At 38.4% G+C, this 20,854-nt stretch overlaps 1 protein-coding gene across 1 annotated transcript in view; it reads left to right on the plus strand.

Moving 5' to 3' along the window:
* The first annotated feature begins 623 nt into the window (after positions 1-623).
* The window catches only part of LOC132032801 (probable polyribonucleotide nucleotidyltransferase 1, chloroplastic), a 54,031-nt gene continuing 33,800 nt past the window's right edge, over positions 624-20,854 (plus strand). Inside the window, exons 1-5 of the mRNA XM_059422539.1 lie at positions 624-764; positions 5,008-5,268; positions 15,211-15,285; positions 18,041-18,154; positions 18,629-18,721. Of these exons, the coding sequence (XP_059278522.1) occupies positions 714-764; positions 5,008-5,268; positions 15,211-15,285; positions 18,041-18,154; positions 18,629-18,721 (594 nt within the window). The 5' untranslated portion in view covers positions 624-713. The remainder of the gene's footprint in view (positions 765-5,007; positions 5,269-15,210; positions 15,286-18,040; positions 18,155-18,628; positions 18,722-20,854) is intronic.

The raw sequence follows: 20,854 nt of genomic DNA on the forward strand, positions 1-20,854 counted from the left end.
CACTGTTGTCTGTATCAGCCCTTCAAGATGCCAAAAATCTGCTGTAATATGACTAGTTTATAAAGAGGTAGGACCAGTGTTATCAAAAGCAAAAAGCGCAAAAAGCTCTAAGGTTGTTGGGGCTTTAAGCGCTTTAAATCGTGGGCTTTAATGAAAAAAGGCGCAAAGGAAGAGAATCTACAAATATATATGTTAAGTCCAACACTAATAACTATAAGCATGAATAACAAATATATGGACGAAGAAATTGAAAAAAAAATATTACGATAAAGTGAAATATCAATTGTTTAGTGTCGCCTCCTTAGGAGACGCTCATTGGCAAGGAAAAGTATGTCTTAAACCCTTGATGACGACACTGAAGCGCACATAAGCGAGGCGAAGCGCTCAACATGTTTTGAGCCTCGCTTCAGGGCTTAAGCGCTCTTTAAGCGCGCCTTTGATAACACTGGATAGGACAGCTAATTTATTTTTTTGGTAACTCCTAAAAATCAGCCATGGACCATTTGAATTTTTGCTTTGCTTCTCTTGTAGATGATTTAGCAGTTAACAATGATTTTTCTTACATTGATATGATAGCTACCAGTTAACAGAAATGTAATTTAAGAAGTTGCAGCAACTAAGCTGATTGCTTTTCAACTTTGTCTTGTCAGGATGCTGTGCGGGGTATCTGCAAGGAGGTGGAAGCTTTGGTGCAGAAATGCGGAAAGCCAAAAATGCTTGACGCCATTAAATTACCTCCCAAGGAGCTGTATAAGCTAGTCGAAGTAAGTATCTGATCTTTTTATCGAGACATTTCACCTAGCATAAGTATGAGGCTATATTGCGCCAATCTGTCCCTCTCATTACTAAGTATGTTTATTTCTTCTGTACCACATTTAAAAAATAAATAGGACAATTATGCATCTCATCAACATTGGTATCTTGTTGTTGTTGTTGTTATGCATCTGATCAACATTCCAAATTGATGGATTAGGGTTCTTTGCATTAAGCACACTCTCGAGAGTGCTTAAATGTGTCCTCTGTTTTTTATTATAATTCTTCTGTGAGAAAATAGGAGAAAGAAAGAGATATATTAATTACATGATGATAGCGGAATACAAGGCACACCTATTTTAGGGCGTGAGACATGGCGAGGTACTTGCTTCACACTAACACTATTCTAACCAATTAGGAACTTATTTCATACCAACACTTACCACTATTCTAACACCAACTCTTTACGTTCTAACTAGCCCCCTCAATCTCAACAACAACAACATACCAGTGTAATCCCACAAGTGGGGTCTGGGGAGGGTGGTGGGTATGCAAACCCCTACCCTATGAACAAAAAGAGGCTGTTTCCAATAGACCTTCAGCTCAAGTAAAGCATTTCAACTCAAAAGTGAAAATCTGGTTGAAAGTGCTCTAGCCATCAGAATCTTGTCGGAGAAGTTTGCTATTTGGAAAGTGGTGGAAAAGAGCCGTGTCGCTGCTCGAACTACCACAGAAAATAGGCACGACATCACTTAAATAGTGGGGGGAAAAGGTGCGGCACCATCGAAATGGTCACTGCAAAGAGACACAAAGCTGTTATTAAAGTCTCGAAGAGAAGCAATGGTGTCATCAGAGCAGTCGTAGAAGAGAGGCACAATATCGCATCGATGAAGCGTGATGTCGCTAAATAGAGAAAGGTCCCGACCGGAAAGATGAATTGAGCCAATCGTTGAAGAGAAGAAAATTAAAGTAAAGTATTGCCCAGACAAATGGCATAAGACATACCCTCCGGCATGCCAAAGATACTTGAGTCTACCTCTACTAAGATTGTAGAGGCTCTGATACCATATTGAATTATGTGATTGTCTCATCCAAAAGTTTAAACTATTAGAGAGGTTCATTTATTTATTAGGTCTACAACATGCCTCTTCATGAGTGGGATAGATTTTGTTTTTGGCCTTGTATGTGAAATTATTTGTTGTTAATAGATAGCAATAAGACTCGAACTCAGGACAATTGCTTGCTTTGATACTGTGTGAGATAAGAGAAGAGGAGATATATTCATTATTTGATGATGCACCCAAGGATGTAGCCTAGTGGTCAATGAAGTCGGAAGAGAATCATAAAGTCTCAGAATCAAATCCTACCGGATGCAAAAACACTTGGTTTTTCCCATCCGCCTAAAACTTGGTGGATAGAGTTACCTGGTACCTGTGTTGGTGAAAGGTAGCAGGTATCCGGTGAAATAATCAAAGTGCGCACAAGCTGTTCTTGACACCACAATCACTAAAAATTAATTGATTACATGATTAGCATATAAGATAGACCTACTTATAGGTGTGAGATGCTATTTATGTCTTATATTTAACCAATTAGAGACTAACTTTGTACTAACAGTTCACACATTCTAATACTAAGAGCCTGTTTGGTTTAGCTGGTTGAAAGTAGCTGAGAAGCATTAAGTTCTGAAACTGATTTTATAAATATGTAGTTAAGTGTTTGGGCAAACCGAAACTGATTAAAAGCAATCGATTGGTAAGAAAGTGCTGATAATTTTTTTTTCTATTAAAATGTCAACTATGTCAAAGTTATTTATAAAAAATATAATTGAACGGGAGCCTTGGAGCAACGGTAAAGTTGTCTCCGTGTGACTATAGTTCACGGGTTTGAGACGTGGGAAGTAGCCACTAACGCTTGCATTAGGGTAGGTGGCTACATCACACCCTCCAAGGTGCGGCCTTCCTCGAGCGCTGCTAACGAGGGATGCTTTGTGCATCGGGCTGCCCTTTTTTATAATTGAAAAATATATATATACAAGGAGAAAAATGGGCGACAATAATGGAATAGAGCCGTGAAAGCTACATCACACCCCTTGGGTGCCACCCTTCCCGAACCTTGCTAACTTGGGATGCTTTGTGCACCGGGCTGCTCTTTAAAAACAGAATGGAGAGGGAGTTAAGAATTCTATCTTGGGAAAAGTATTTTGAGAATTAGAAAGATATTGGGGATAAAATGGTAGCACCCAAGGGTGTGGCCTAGTGATCAATGAAGTGAGTTGAGCACCATGAGGTCTCAAGTTCAAATCCCAACAGAGAAAAAACACTAGGTGATTTCTTCCCATTTGTTCTAGCCTTGGTGGACAGAGTTACGTGGTACCTGTTGTTGAGGGGAGGTTGCAGGTTTCCTGTGGAATCAGTCAAGGTGCGTGCAAGCTGGCTCAGACACCACAATTTTTTTTAAAAAAAATAGGGATAAAATAGTAAATATTTGGTCAAACCAAAAGTACTTATAAGCTGAAATGCTATAAACTGGGGTGACCAACTTCTGGCTTTCGGTTGATTTTGGCTTATAAGCAAAGTTCTATAAGCACTTATGGTGTTCACCTAACGCATAGATAAATTTAAAAGCTTTTTTTTGATAAGATAAATAATTTTATTAACTGTTGGGGGAAAAGGCTCCGGATACAAGCCGTATACCAAAAAGAGAGAGCCTACATCAAAACATGGTTCTCAAAAAAGGAGACCCAATCTTCTACACAAACCGGATCTCATGGGAACACCAAAGGCAAACGAGAAATAACAGTCTATTTTGCAACTTTACAATATCTAGGTCTTTTTGAAACTGGTAAATTTGTATTCCTCAGCATTAAGGATATGCTGGAGACCTTCAAAAGTGTAGAAAGAGAAAAGAGATACTTACAGGGATTTTAATAAGTCTACAAAATGATCTATATCCTCTAATCCTATTTCTTTACACCAAAAATAGGAAGAGATACTTTACAATATCTAGTTCAACCCCTTCAAACGCCTCTCTCTCTCCAAATAACCCACAACAATGCTAGCGGAACAACCTTCCAAGCCCTAGAACTCCTCTTCCTCCTCCTGTAACCCCAGCTATGCAATGCCTCCTTCACTGTTCTAGGCATCACCCATTGCACCCCAAACCAGCTTATAAGCTAAGCCAAACACCCTCCAAATCTTTAACATTCTGACAGTTTGATTGCGCACTTAAACAAAATGGAACAACAATCATGGATTATGGCGACTTTACCTCATTTGTCTTCTTCAGAGATCCTACTGTGTGCAACAAGTCTGGGCAGCATTTTATTCTGAGCTCATTTGAACTTTCTTTACTCTCCTTTACAGTTGATCTGATGATACAAAGAGTTTCAAAGTTATCAGTACACGGTATGAGTAGCTTGGTGATAGTTCTCTACCCACTTTACATGGCAATCAATGGTTATCCTACTCTACAAACATCAATCTGATGCCTCAACCAAAATAGCTGTGGTAGGATGGCCAAAACCGCGATGGCTCTTATGTATAAATACTCTACTTATTTACATAGAAAATTTGAGTCATGATGTGAAAATCCAGGTTCCACTCTCCTCTGAGGGATCATTCACTTTTGAAAGGTCTCCAAAGAAAGGATCATAGACACAACTATTTAGAGAAAGGGCCTTACTGTGAGGTTTTTTAAGGACATTCCTTATCTTAAGAGAAGCTCCTCTGGTGATTAGTGGACATGATGTAGGAGTGCAGGAGTGTGGCCAAGTTCTCAATGTTCACACCCAGCCCAGTTGTTGTAAAGGCTGAATATCATAAGAGCCATAATGGCAGCTAGAGCTTGCCTTCTCATTAGTTCTTCTAGAGCTGGACTCTGTTCTTTTAATAAACTAGTCAATCTTGAGTTTGAAAAACGCCCGGTTGTGAGCTCGTTTTTTCGTTCATTTTTTTTTGGTTCCCTTAATTTAATTAGTAAATAGTAAGTCGCTCTCCATTACGGACACAATTGCCATTTCATCTGAAGTCATTTCTCAGTTATGATAACCGTGGATGTCTGCATTGTGGGATATTTGTGTATTAATCAAGATGTAGTTCTCGCAGTAAGTCTGTCTTTCTCCTTCCATTCTTCAGATTAGCTATGCTTGCTTATAGATTTCCACTCGGTTATTTATAAATGATTTGTTCTTCAGTTGGTTGGACACTCAAGTCATTGTGATTACAGTTTAAACATGTGCTAAATTTTTCCCAGGAAATTGCTGGCAGTGAGTTGGTGGAAGTTCTACAAATCAAAAACAAGATTCCAAGAAGAAAGGCGTTATCATCATTGGAAGAACATGTAATAAGTATATTGTCTGAGAAGGGTTATATCAGTACAATGGAAGCTTTTGGGTCAACTGAGACGATGCCAGATTTGCTAGAGGAGGACGAGGATGAAGAAGTGGTGGTTGATGGTGAAGTTGATGAGGGTGATGTTCACATAAAGCCGGTTGCACGAAAAACTGTCCCATTGGTATTGCCTTGACTTGATCTTTATTATCGTCTAACCTTCACTATTTTTTTTATTTTTTTGAGAATGGTAACATTTATTCATCAGTACAAAGATTGCACTGGCAACTGAAATACAAGAAGTGAAAAAAGCCTGTGTACACTTCACAAGGCTTCCAAAACTCTTGGATGGAATCAACATCCTCTATACAAAACTCTTTACACCAAAAATGCTAGCTCAAAATACAGTTCATCTTTACATTCTGTATTGGATTACTCTTGTTCTCAAAACATCTGCTATTTGTTTCCCTCCAGATGGTCCACCATATGCACAAAGGTATTACCCTCCACCATTTCTAATGCTTTATGTTCCTCCCAGCTTGGTCCCAAGCTATCAAAAGTTCAATAGTGTTTCCTGGCATAACCCATTTTAGGTTAGCCAGAGTCAGAAAAAGCTGCGACAGCTGCGCATTAAACCCAGTGCGAAAAAAGGTGGCTGTTATCTTCTGCTATTTCTTCACAAAGGCAACATCTGGATACCAACTGCATACCCTTCCCTGAAGATTTTCATGTGTTAAGCAAGCCTTTCTAGCCACCAGCCATGAGAAACAGTTCACTTTATAGGGGGCTTTTGCCTTCCAAAGCTGCTTCCTTGGCCAACTGGAATCCTGTTGACCCTCATTACTAAAGTAGGCATAGGCACCCCTAACAGTGAACTTCCCTTTGTCCTTCCATACCAAATCGTCTTCATTTTCATTAAGTGCTCTCACCCCGTCTAAGATCTGCAAAAAGAGAGACAATCTTTCCATCTCCCAGTCATTTTACCCTCTTCTGAGGTTAAAATTCTAGCAATTTTGATTCCTGACTTCACTGATAGAGGCATCAGTACTCATAGACAGTCTATGAATTTCTAGGAAGCTGTCCTTCAAAGGTTCCTGGCCAATCCATTTATCATTCTAGAAAACGATTTTTCTGCCATTTCCAGGGGAAAGTTCACTGTTTCCTGCAAAAACATCCCAGAGAGATCTGATGGATTTCCATAAGCTTACTCCATAGGGGGAGTTACTGTCTTGGTGCACCATTGACTAAGGGCTCCATACTTTTTATTAATGACCTCGATCCACAGGCTGTTTTCTTCTCTAGCATACTAAGCTTCACTATTTTAAAACACACTTTTTGTTGATTAGTCACTCTATCCAGTCATATCAGGCACCACTACTTCTGAGTGGACGAATGTGTATCATTGTTTTGGAATAGTTTTATCTTATGCACAGATGTACAGTCACACACACATTGCATTACTTGATAGCTTATAAACCTCCACCTTGTAGCCTTGGTATTCGTTGACAGGCATCTCCTTTTGGTGTAGAATCCTATGATACCAGGAAAAGTGATACTCAAAGTGTTGATCCTGCACCACCTATTTTCGCAAAAACTTACCCTGCTCCCATCATCACCCTGAATGATACATTCTCATTAAACTCTTCCTAACCCTTCCATATATTTTCCCAAAGCCCGTACTCATAAGGAAGTGCGATATATTTTGTCCTCCATCCCCTTCCAAGACCCCATATATCTCCACAATTACCTTCCTCTGAAAAAACATTCTCCTTTTTGAAAATTGATAATGTCCGTCTTTGTAATATAATGGAGGCCTCAAAATCCACCCCAAATCTCCACAACTACTTTCCCAGTAGCACCTTGTAAATACCCATATATCTTTTATCCCAAGTCCACCCCAATACTCTGGTCTCGTTACATTCTCCCAATCTTCCAAATGAAACCTGTCTGTAGACCACTGATTGAAGCATGTAACAAGGACATGAAGTGTGTGGGAATGCTCAAAAGTGTACTCTTGATTAACACTTCCTTTTCCCTTTGGGTAGCTATCTCTTTTGCTAATCTGCAAGTCTCCGTTCTATCCTTTCTATCACAAGCTTCTAAGTAACCAAAATAGGTAGTAGGAAGAGCGCCATCCTTATAATTTAAAACCTGTGCTAAGACTCAATATCCTCCAACCTCACTAACTGAGATTATCTCGCATTTTATGAGCACAATCTTTAGTCTTGACACCACCTGGAACGTGTCAACACTAGTCTTAAGTACTCCAATGAGCCATGTCAGCATTACAAAACACTAAGGGGTCGTTTTGGTTACAAGAGTAAGGGATAGTGATCCCTACTTTTTTAATTTCGAGAGATGAACAATCCCGGGATTGGTTGTACCACGATTGTGGTATTATTTCTATACCATGCTCTATGTGGGATAACAATGCAGGGTTACTATTCCCGTTATAAAACAAAAAATTGATACATGTTTCGTTCTCCAAAGTCTTTCAAGAAAGCAAATGTTAAAATAATAAAAATTTATCTAGGTTACACCAAACACATGTTCTATATTATATCCTGTAAATAATTCCATTGTTATTTAATTCCCTTGTTTACAAACCAAATGATCCCTAAAGTGTCCTGTCCGGAAAAAAGGTGTGTGACCCTCAGAGTACCTTGTCTACCAATCGTTGCGGAAAACCCTCTCAAGTAACCTTCTATCACAACTCTATCCATCATCCTACTCATCGCTTCCATCACTAGTATGAACAACATATTGGATAGCAGTTCTCCTTTTATCTCTCCCCTCGAATTATTGAAAAAGCCACATGAGTTGCCGTTCACGTGGACCTGGTGTAATATAAATGAGGAAGATTGAAAAAAGTACCCATAAAACTAAATATTCTAGAAAATTGCAAGTCTAGAAAGAGAAAATAGATGATATCGATTGCATTATGGCTTTTTAGGTGTAAATCAATTCAATTTCCTGGCTGCAAATAAAGGAACCACATATCTAACTTTGAACTTCCTTTGGATTTGCCTTCCCTCAATATTCCATTGATCAGGCCTTCCCTCAATGTTTTTCACTGAAACATAACTCCTTATAGACTGTTTACTCTATTAATGAACTTTAGTAATTCTACTCAACTCTTGATTAGATGGTGCAATCAATTTCTTTTGATTCTCTTTCTTAGTAAGTTACAGATATTGCAACAAATCATTTTAAAAGTATATAAGATATCATATAAGCTGAAATGTTGAGAAGTGACAAACTTTTGGCATTTGTTTCAAAAATGTGAAAAAATATGTGGAATTTTTTCTCCAACCAAACGAGTGAATTTTTTTTAGTAAATTGAAAAGCTACTCAAAGGTGTTTTCCACCTTTTACAAAAAATTGAAAAACATTTATCTAATTATATTAGGTTGAGTTTTTTTTTGTAAAAATCAAAGAAATGTCTGTGAGAAAATTTTCAAAACTTTTTAGAACAAACACCAACTAATAGTTTCACATTTTTGATAAGATAAGCTCTTAATAGTGTTAGTCAAACTATCTATTTAATTTCTACTCGTTACTCTCTTACCTTTTTTGCAGACAAAAATGTGTCATGAACTTTTTTTTTTTTTTTTGTTGGACTTCCAGGGTCTTCTAGTTTCAAAGCAAGACTTAAATACTAAGAGAATAAACAAGAAAAAAAGGAAAAGACTAGGTACCTGAAAGGTCTGGTAACCACTATAGTCAATAGATTTGCATAATAATAGGTAAGAGACAAATCTATCATTATATGAAGGCCTCCGTGAGTCGTCATGAGCTCAAATCTATATCACATTAAAGATGAAGGCTAGGAGTTAAAAAGTCTCCATGAAAAATGAGGGTTTGGTGGAAGCCTAATGACTTTGGGGTGTTCATCATATCTCAAAATTTGACATTATGTTCGTTCTTAAAAAGTATATTTTTATTGTTCTCGTTATATTAATTTTATTGCCTTATTATGCAATGTTATACTTTTGTTATCCTCACATAGAAAAGGAAAATAAATTATACCTTTGTTACAAACAACTACGCCACAAAATCCCGAACAAGTTGGGGTGGATAACATTGGAATAGCCGATGGATCACTGGCTGCTGAACTCAAAAGGGTTTGTTGTGAAGCTTGTTTTAGGCAAATCACACATCAAATGGGAAGGAAAGAAAATTGCCATATAAGGGCGAGTGCAGGGTTTAACTGTTGAGACGCCTTTTGGATTAAAGCCTAAGAAGACAAACCATGATCCAAAATATCTTGAGGTAGCCCAAAGGGGTTGGCCCAAAGTGGACAATACCTTTGAAGTTGGACCTAGGCAGTTATAGGTGGTAATAAAGGCGATACCTCCCCTAGTACGATGTTGGGACAAACCTTCGCGACAATGCTGAGTTCCTAAGGGGGTAAGGTTAATAGCCTATGGACTACTGACAATTGAACTCGAAAGAGGTTTCGTTTGGAAGCTTACCTCAGGAAAATTTCACATTTGGATGGGAGGGGAAAACTAGTGGTCATATGAGGGCGATAGCAGGATTCAACCGTTGAGGCGTCTATTAGGTTAAAGCACAAAATAAAAATAAAATTTTGAAAGTACTAGAAGTTCTCTATTTCTTTTTACTGGCTTAAAAGTATCTACTCGCTTAAAAGACTTCTAGAAAGCATAGGACCTAAAGTAAACGTAGTAACATGACTAAAACATATCCCAACTAATTGGTATCGCTGATATAGATCTTTTTCTTCCATTGTACCCTAAAATTATACTCCCTCCGGATCAAAAAGAGTGTCCACTTAGCCATTTGCACACCGCTTAAGAAAATACTAACTCCTAGACAAAAATAGGTGATTAGACTAAAATGCCCCTAATTAAATAGGTATTTTGATTTGATCACATAGCACTTAATAGGGGCAAATCTAAAAAAATAAGGTTAATTCTTTCTTGATTTGATAAGTGGACACTCTTTTTGACTCAAGAAAAAGGGGCTAAGTGGACACTCTTTTTGATCCGGAGGAGTAACAAATATCTATTATGCTTTTAGACAGAAAATGTGATACAACTTGCTGCAGAAAAATGAAGTCTTGTCAAAGGATCTTGGTATTAGCATAGAATTGCAGTTTGATAGATATTACTAATTAGTCTATGTAGTTTTTAAAGTGAAGATAGTAGTTTTAGTTTATGGAGGTACAACGAAGAAAAAACCAAAGAAAAGAAAAAGAAGTGAATAGCATTCCTTATATGGTTGAGCTGCTTTTATATGTTTTGGAGGTCATATTAATTTTTTATTCATCTATGGCAAGCTAATAAATTCGTTGCCGAGTTAATTATAAGAAATTTGGGAATTTGAGATTCTAATAGCCATCATAAATATACTACGAAAATTGAATCACTACAGTTAGCCAATTTTCTAATATACGTTCTAGAGATTTTTTTTTTTTTTTTGAAACAGGTAACATTTTATATTATAGACTAGTACTGGGGAAGTACTGAAAACCCCTTAACAAGAGAAAAAGGAGAAAGAAAAAAAAAAAATTAAACAACAGTCACTGAAGCATAGCTGCAATTCTAAAATTAATCAAGAACATCTAGGATTGTCTCTGTATCTTCAGGGTATGCATTTGTACACCAAAAACAAAGTAGCCTAACACAGGTGAGCTTGATCATCTGAATTGTACTACTTCTATTCTCAAAACATCTGGCATTCCTTTCATTCCAGATTGTCCACCATATACATGCTGGGATGATCCTCCAATTTCTTCTACTCTTTGCCCCAATTCCAGCCTCCTCCCAGCTAAAAAGAGTCCCAACAATCTTGCTAGGCGTTGTCCAAGAGATGCCCCTGAGATTGAGAAAAATCTTCCATAACTGGCTTGTGACCTTGCAATGTAGAAATAAGCGTCCGACAGTTTCAGCTTCAGTCCCACATAAGCAGCAGTTTGAGTCTACGGTGATGCCTCTCTTCATCAGGTTCTCGTGTGTCAGCACAGCCTCCTTAGCTAGCAACCAAGTAAAGCAAGCAACCTTGTGTGGTATCTTTACTTTCCAGATGTATTTCCAAGGCCAAATAAAGGTCTGTGGCGCTATTGTGTTCATAATCTTGTACTCAGATTTCACCATATACTGCCCTTTGGTATGTCCAGTCCACCACAAACAGTCCTCTCCATCTTGCACTCCTTGAAAAGTTTCCAGAAGGCTAAAAAGTTCAGTCAACCTGGGAATTTCCCTGTCGTTCATCATTCTCCTGAAAATCAGCTCCCAACCTTGAGGTGACCACATCTCAGCCACTGTCTTATTCTGATGTTGAGCCAGTATAAACGGATCAGGAAAGGAGTGCTGCAAGCTCCTACTGCCCAACCACTTGTCTTTCCAAAAGAGTGTTTTGTTACTATTCTGAACTTTAATGACAGAGTGTCTCTTTAAGAAAGGCCACCAGGCTCTGATGGACCTCCATAGGGTCACACCATATGGATTATTTGCCTCCTTGGTGACCCAGCAATCCAGTTCCCCATACTTTTTCTTGATAACATTTACCCAAAGAGATTGAGGCTCATTAGAATACCTCCATAGCCACTTCAATTTTAATGCCTTACTATGATTCTTCAGATTTTTAATACCAAGACCACCCTGTTTTTTGCTAGTAGTCAGTTCTTTCCACTTTACTAAGTGGAAATTTCTTTCTTTTGTCACTGTTCCCTTGCCAGAAAAAAGATCTTCTAATCTTATCCAGTCGTTGAACCACTCCAGAAGGGATAGGGAATAGAGATAACATGTAAGTTGGTAGAGCATCAAGCACTGCATTAATCAAAGTAAGCCTGCCTCCTAGAGACAAATACTGAGATTTCCATCTGGACAACTTCTTTTCACATTTCTCCAAAACTCCCATATCTCTTTGGATTTTTTTTTGAAACTGGTAATTTTGTATTCCTCAGCATTAAGGGTATGCTGGCCACCTCCAAAAATTTACATTTTACTGAAAGAGAAATACTTACAGTAATCCTAAAAAGTCCACTAACTGAACTTCCTCTTCTACATATTGTTCTTTACACCAAAAACTTAATGAAGCAAAGACCTTCCATTGGATCTTCTGCAATGAACTTTCTCTGCCTTCAAAATTCTGTCATTTTTTTCCTTCCAAATGTTCCACCAGATGCAGGCAGGAACTGTTTTCCACCAAATCTTCTGACTCTTGCTCTCCCCTTCTTATCCAACAGCTTAGAAGGTCTGCAGTGTGTTCAGGCATAGTCCAGTTCACCTTAGCCAAATTAATGAACAATGCCCAGACTTGTGCCGTAACTTTACAATGAAGGAAAAGGTGATTGTTTGTCTCTAAGGCCTCCTTGCATAATGTGCATCTTGAAGCAATGTTTATTCCTCGTTTCTGCAGTGCTTCATGAGTCAAGCAGGCTCTCCAAGCTACCAGCCAGGTGAAACACTTCACCTTAGTTGGTGCCACACTCTTCCAAATGGATTTCCAAGGTCCTGGTGTCCTCCCTGAAATTTCAGTCAAACCCTTGTTGTACAATCTGTTCACAGAGAACAGTCCATCTTGATTATGCTTCCATGTCAATTTATCTGGCTCAAAATTAGTTCCTTGAAATCCACCAATTACTGTCAATAGTTCTGCTACCCATGCTATTTCCCAATCATTTAGAAGTCTTCTGAAAACCAAATTCCAGCCTTGGGGAGACCACATCTCCTCTATTGTATAGACAGTAGGTAACTGACCCACTTCACCTCCCAAAATTGAAACCAACAACTCCAAATTAGGGAGAGAGTTAATGGGATAAATATGGCTTTTCCTCCAATTGATATGAAGTCCTGAGATTCCTTCAAAGTAGACCAAAATGAGTCTCAGAAACTTAACCTGCTCCTCCTCTGCATCACAAAAAATTAAAGTGTCATCTGCATATTGAAGGTGAGACACCTCCAAACTCCTGTCGCCTACTCTGGCTACCTCAAAACCTGAGATCCACCCATTTGATTTGGCTATTTTTATCATGTTGTTTAGACCCTCCATGGCAAGAATGAATGGAAAAGGAGACAACGGATCTCCTTGTCTAATCCCTCTATGAGCATCAAAAAAACCGTCAGGAGCACCATTGATAAGAATGGAAAACTTGACAGTGGACAAACAGAACCTGATCCACCTGATCCATTTCTCCCCAAAACCCATTTGCTTTAGAATTCTAACAAGAAACTCCCAATTCACATGATCATATGCTTTCTTAATGTCCAGTTTGCACAAAATGCCAGGCTTGTTTTGTTAAATTCTTGAATCCAATGCTTCATTAGCAATTAACACAGCATCCATTATCTGTCTCCCTCTGATGAAGGCCATCTGTTGAGAGTCCACTAGTTTATCCATCACCTTTTTAACCTTTCAGTCAAAACCTTTGATAAAAGCTTGTAGAAACTTCCTATCAGACTTATCGGTCTGAAATCTTTCAGCTCCTCAGCCCCTGCCTTCTTGGGAATCAAGGCAATATAAGTAGCATTGAAGCTTTTCTCAAACATTTCCTGATCATGGAAATTGTGAAAAGTCTCCATTATATCTTGCTTTAAAACATCCCAACACTTGATATAAAACCTCATGGTGTACCCATCAGGACCAGGTGCTTTATCTATAGCGCACTGCTTCAGGCAACTATATACTTCCTGCTCCTTAAATCTGTTTTGAAGGGAATCCCTCTCTGCTTCTGTAATTGAGGGGTAATTAATCAAGTCTCCAGTAGGCCTCCAGATCTCTGTCTCTGTGTAGATTTCTTTATAAAAAGAAATGATTTCCTCCTTGACTCTTTCTGGTTCCGCTATGCGATCCCCTTGTACCACCAGATGATCAATATTGTTGTTTCTCTTATGAGCATTAGCAGTGTTATGGAAAAATCTTGTGTTGTTGTCGCCTTCTTTCAACCATAAAGCCCTGGATCTTTGTCTCCATGCAGTCTCTTCATTTTTTAGTAGCTCGTCATACTCCATAAGTGTAGAGGCCCTCTTGATTGCCTCCTCATCTGTCAGAGCTCTTCTATCAAGCACAGAGTCCAAATTTGCCATTTGATTAAGCAAGTTGACCCTTTTGATCTTCAAATTCCCCTGTTCATTCCTGCTCCATTCCTTAAGTTTACATTTTAGAGCTTTAAGTTTGCAAGCTAAAATGTAATCAGGTCTCCCAAAGAAAACAAAGGAATTCCACCAAGAGCTGATTCTGTCCACAAAACCTTCAGTATTCAGCCACCAATTCTCAAATTTGAACTATGATTTACTATGTTCCCAAGAACCACACGATAGGGCAGTTGGTACATGATCAGAGGTCAGTCTTTGGAGTGTGGTTTGCTTCATGTTACTGAATTGATTATTCCATTCACAGCACAAAATCCTGTCTATTCTGGATGCTGTATTGTGAGTATCTCCGCGGAACCAAGTGAAAGTTCCTCCTCCTAATTTCAAATCTAGAAGTTCCATGTCATCAATAAAATCTGAGAATTCTACCATAGCTGAGGATCTGCTCAGACAGTTCCTCTTCTCAGAGGCAAACCTGCAAACATTAAAATTATACTTTCTAGAGATTTTCAACTTGTAACTATTAAGATGCACACTAATATCTCCGCCTCCATTTTTACGAAAAAAGATAAAAAGAAAACTCTAAAAGTAATTTTGCCTCTATGTATAATAAGATTCGACACATCATGCAGGTTTAGGCATAGCTTTTTGTATAAGATATATCCTGATGAGCAACGGTATACCAAAAAGCTCCTATCCAAGAAATTCATCCAAATTTTCCAATCTTTCAGTGATATCTTCTCCTCTTTCTACTTCTCCAAAGGAAAGCTCTTTTTGATGGATTGAGCTTCTTTGCAATGGATGCTGGAGTCTAGATGATGTTCATTTAGTTGGGCACAAACTTCCCTCCTCTTGATAAAAAATAGTCTCTTCATTGTCTTAATCACATTCTGATCATTATTCCTTTGATTGATGGACTAATCCTAGCAAGTTGTAAATTCTGGATGTGTCTCCACTTACACTGAGACCTGAGGGTAGTGGAACTACATTTTTGGCAATATGGTACAGTACATGAGTCCTTTGGTAATAACTACTGCTAAGAGTCATGCTTTGTGTTTCTGTTGCAGCTGTTCTCTGAGGTGGATGTGAAGCTGGTATTCAAGGAAGTTACTTCCAAATTTTTGCGGAAACGGATCGTGGAGGTAAGAATTCTTTGAGACAATGCTTGGCTTCCAATGCTTTTTTGATGAATATGATTTTACTGATGCAAAATCAGCACTAAGATGGGGCTGAGAGCTACACAACTTATTAGACAAATTCAATTCATGAGTCGTACTTCTAAGGGATTGATAAAATCTAGGAGTCCGTCAGTGTCTAAATCATCCATATATTCCAACCTGTAGCAAAAGGCGAGCAAGAGTATAAAATTTCACTTATATCCAGGTATAGATGCAATCATGCACTTAAACATTTTTGTTTCTTCCCTCTGCAAATCCACTAGATACAAGCTAGAGTGGTGTTCCATTTTTTCTTGACTTCTTTGCTCAGTCACATCCTTGTCCAGCAGCTGAGAGGATGGAGACTCTTTCTCCCTTTGCAAACTGCCTTGACATTCCTAACAGGCATTGACATGCTTTCCTTCACTTAGCGCAGAGCAAATTCTTTATTACTGGTTTTTTGCGCCTGATAGAGGCTTTAATCATCGGTAGAATCTCAGGGCAGGCTAAATAACATAAACAAGGGAGACCTTCAAATAGGTTTCAGGAACTGACGGGGAATAAGCTTAAGCTTGATCTCTTGGTAGGAAAAGATTTCATCAGACGGTCCATCTTACTCCATAAATGTACAGTTAAGAAGCTATACGCAATGTAAGAGTATGTGATAGAAGTACTAATTATTGTATGATTAAACAATAGAACTATCACGTATTGAATATGAAAATAGTGTTGGTTCCATGATATTGTGTTAATTATTAGGTATCACCGAATCATGTTATATTAAAACAAACAGTTATTTATAGCAGGGTTAGCCCCTAGATGGGTCAGAACATGGGCGATTATTGAGTAGCATATTTAGGACACATCCTGTTAGATGAATTGGGACAGGAGGCTTGGGTTAGTATCTGCTCCATTGACAGGCCTATCATGGGATAACTACCTCCACATCCAACCCCCAGTGAAAAAGAAAAAAATGAAAGAAATCAGAAAGTCCTTTTGAGGAGGAACATGTGCTTTCCATCATCCAATCATGTGTCCCTGACAAGACACCAAGCCTTGATGGCTATACTATGGCCTTTTTTCAAAAGGGTTGGAAAAATGTTGTGGGTGCTTTGTGGCACTTCCATCAAAATTGTTACATGGTCAAACCCTGCAATGTCTCCTTTATAGCTTTGGTCCCCAAGAAAAAAGGTGCCATTGAACTGAAGAATGACCTGCCACTTAGCCTAATTGGTAGGTGTTTATAAGGTTGCAACAAAAAAATTGGCAGAGAAGCTCAAGAAGGTGATAGGGAAGCTGGTTTCTGATCATAGAAAATGCCTTCATTCAAATAGGTAGAACACTGTTGCATCACTCATATAACTAATGAAGTTCTTGACTAGAAATTAAAAAGTGGGGAAGCAGGAATACTATGCATATTGAACATTGAGAAAGTTTTTGACCAACTGAATGGTCCTATCTTATCTTAATGTTGAGGAAGATGGGGTTTGGAGAAAGTTGGATCAAATGGATCGAGTTCAGCATTTCTACAGTTAAGTTCTCAATCTAATTAATAGGTCCCCTGTAGGATTCTTCTCTCCACATAAAGGTCTCAGGCGAGGTGACCCTCTTTCACCCTTCTTGTTTATTCTTGCAATGGAGGGACGGAGCAAAATGCAAGACACAGTTAATCAACTATAAGGTTGAAAGGCTTTGACAGTGAATGGAGCCTGGGAATACATTGTCTATTTCTTACTTTATGCCGATGACACTTTGATATTCTTTGGTGCCAACACTTCCCAAGTGCTTTACTTCAACTTCTCTCTACTTATATTTGAGGCTCTATCTGGGCTCCACATCAACATGCTAAAAATGTTATCTACCCGGTCAATAACATCAATTAATGAAGTGGTTATGGAGGTATAATCAGGGAAATACTAATCTCTGGAAGATCTGGTTAGGGCACTTCATGGAGCTCAAGACCATTGGTGCACCAAAGTCTCAAAGCTACTCATGGTTTAAGGCTTTTGGAAAAGTATCAGCAAGTTATGGGGTGAATTTTCCCATAATATCTCCTTTAGAGTAGGCAATGATCTTCATATTAAATTTTGGAAAGGATAAATAGCTTAGTAACTCAGTTGTAATGGATGAATATCCCAGCCCTTTTCAGCTAAGCAGCGACAATGAATACCATCTCTCAATACAGAGAAGGTAACCGTTGGAACTTTGTTCTAAGAAGGAATGTCAATGATTAGGAGTTGGAGGACCTTCTGAGACTATGAACAAGATTGGAGCAATTCGCAGTGAATGATTGCTGGAATCTATACATTGAAGGCAGGGTACTCTGTTTTTTGTTCTCAAATGGTTGGTGCCTTGCGTTCACCGAAACACATCTTAAGCTTTCACTGAAAAACAACATAAGTGAGGCGATTCACCCTCCCTAAGCTTTTCTTAGCTTCAGGGCTTAAGCGTATCTTAAAGGAGCCTTTGACAACACACAATACCACGTCTTAGAGTTGAGTGGTTTTTCTAGTAACTAGTTCTGCATATTACATTAAATTAGTTGTTCTATATGCTTTGTCATTGTTTTTCTAACCAGGAGGGATGGAGCAAAGCTGTTAAAAAAATATTAAGGAGCTAGGAGTATGTCTAGGATTTATAGGACCTAGTCTTTGCACTTGAGTATCTTCCAGACATCCAAATTTTTACTTGTTATTGAGTTGGTTTATAGTTACGTTTTTCATGTTTTTCCTGTCACCAGAGAGGTAAGAGAAGTGATGGCAGGAGCCCTCAGGAGATACGATCGATTGACGCACGCTGTGGACTGCTTCCTAGGGCACATGGGAGTGCTCTCTTCACTCGAGGTGAAACACAGGTGTGTTTCCTCTATATTCTGTAAAATGCATGACTGAATTTGCCTATTTGCAAGCATCAGGTTTGTCTTTCCTCCGAAAGTTCTATTCAGATTTATTGCAAATAATGAGGAAAGAAGTTTCATTGACCTGATCTGTTTTATGGCTGATGTTCTTTTAAGCTTCAAGTTTGGTAATGTGTCTTTTAATATTTACTCTTTCCTCTACTTGTTCTACTTACTTTTAGCTAAATAGAATCTGTTGAGGAAATCAAACTAATATCAGAAATCCTAAATAGTTGAGATCCCTAGATTTTGCATAGGGTGTCACGTTCTGCTTTCCCCTGTGGATCTTGTTTTTGAAAGTGTGACGATGTAGCATCAAGCTGTTTTAGATTTTCGATTTGTTAGTTGTAGTTTATGCTTCAGAAGTATATTATATACGATAGTATTTATGTGGGATACTGCATTTGATTATTGAGTATTTGGTTTTTGCAGTCATTGGCGGTGGTAACACTTGGTGATAAGCAAATGGCACAGAAGATAGACAACCTTGTCGATGAAGATGAATACAAGAGATTTTATCTTCAGGTATGAGTACTTTTATGAATATAAAGCGGGAAGTAGTAATGCAATGATTGTAACGTAAGGAGCCGTTTGGTTTGGGTTGTAGGGGATATAATTTTCATGTCCCAAATTACCCCCTAGATGTGACTGGCACCCGCCAGGCGAACCAATTTTTCATATACTTGCCCTTTCTATAAGCACTAGAGAAAATATGTGCTAGTCCAAACGTATCAATAATCATTAGATATGAAATAATTCCATAATACCAAGTGGGGATCCTACAAGGGATGGTGGGGTGTACGCAGACCTTACCCCTACCTTTGTGGGGTAGAGAGGCTGATTCTGACTAACCCTCTGCTCAAGAAAAACGTTTTTCAAAACAAGTTTGAAAAATACAAGAGTAAAGAAGCTATGATGAAAATATCGAAGAAAAGAAAAATAATGAACCAAAAAAATGGTAAGATAACCAATATTAGTACTAAAATTGAAGAATAAGATAATGATAGACTAATACTGGTAAGAAGAAGAGGGATCAAATAAGGTGCTCTAATACAAAATAATTATCCCACCAAAATCATATATCAATTTACGAAATCCCACGATCCCTCAAATAATAAATCTCTAGCCCAAATCCCACACTAAGGGCCCGTTTGGCTTAGCTTAAAAAAAAGCGACTTATATAAGAAAACGGCTTATAAGCCAAAAAAATAAGTTGGGCTACCCGAACTTATTTTTTTGGGCTTATTGTAAGCACAAAATGGCTTAAAAGCTGGCCAGCCAAACACTCAAAAAGGCAGCAACTTATAAGCTAAGCCAAGCGGGCTCTAAGACCATGGAACATCTAATAGAGTTACATGAGTATATTTGTCGGGCATGCAAACCCCAAGAAAAAAAAAAGACAATATAAAATAGATAGAACAACAGCCTCCCCGAACAATGCGAAGGCTCACCTCAGCAACATAATGTACGCGAACGGACTCGTCATCCACTCACGTCACCCTCAACAATAGTATCTGCAAGAACATGCTGGTAAGGAGTGAGTTATACGTAAATATAATGCAGTAAGATGCTCGACCCCCATTTGAGTACTCCTGGTACAAGGGTTAGAAAATACAAGTACGCAACGGCGAAAACATAATATGCACAAAAATATATTTCATAATATAATACTCAATAAAGTCCAAACAAATGTTCAACAAGAACACTACATATCCCAACACAATCTACACTAAGGACTTGTCATAAACGAAAGTGAAGGAGATTAACACAACATCGCGACTAGTCTACGACAACATATATAATGCCCCAAAAGTATACTACAACATGCCCTAATATATAACGACAACATGTGTATGCCCCAAACCTATTATGATAGCATATGTATGCCCTTAGTATATATATCATGACAATGTAGGAATGATGCCCAACGCCAACGGCATGAAGATATGCCACACCACAAATCACTTATTAAATAATTTTAATAATTTTCACAAAACATTGTATCTGCGGCCGGTCAAAGACCACCAATTTTGCGAAGCACATGTTTATCCCAACACATGGATCAAGTAGACAAAACACATTTTTAAAAGCAGGTTTTGAAAAGCAAGCATCAAAGCTTAAGGTATCACTTAATTTGCATTCACAACTCAAGCACCCTTTTCAATAAACCAGAACTATGCTTTCGAGTCTCCGAATCACCTCAAACTACACCAAAATATGTTTAAAAAGGTAAAAACAATCCTTCAGTGGACGTTTTCTTAATTTTTAACACAAGCCAAACTCGTGGTCAAGGGTTTGACCTAAAATGTCAACTTTGGTCAACGGGTCAATACCGGAACCCTGACCACCAACGAATTCTTCTTGGTGAGAGGATTCCAGAACACTAATCAAAATGAAATTTGATAACGTTTGCCTTGCAAATCAACGATTTAGGTTGAAGCTATGTTGCTCTCTGAACTCTCCAAAAATGCTGCCGCACCCGTGTCGGATCCTCTAAAAATGCACTACTTTTGGAGGATCCGACACATACCTATCGGCATTTGTGAAGAGTGTCACGTCCCAAAATACCCGCTAGATGTGATGGGCACCCAAAGACACACCAATTCTTCCCATGTTTATCGAACCATATATCATACCCTTAATCATTTACAAAAGCAC

Source organism: Lycium ferocissimum, chromosome 2, assembly GCF_029784015.1.
Source record: "Lycium ferocissimum isolate CSIRO_LF1 chromosome 2, AGI_CSIRO_Lferr_CH_V1, whole genome shotgun sequence".
NCBI classification, from domain to species: domain Eukaryota; kingdom Viridiplantae; phylum Streptophyta; class Magnoliopsida; order Solanales; family Solanaceae; genus Lycium; species Lycium ferocissimum.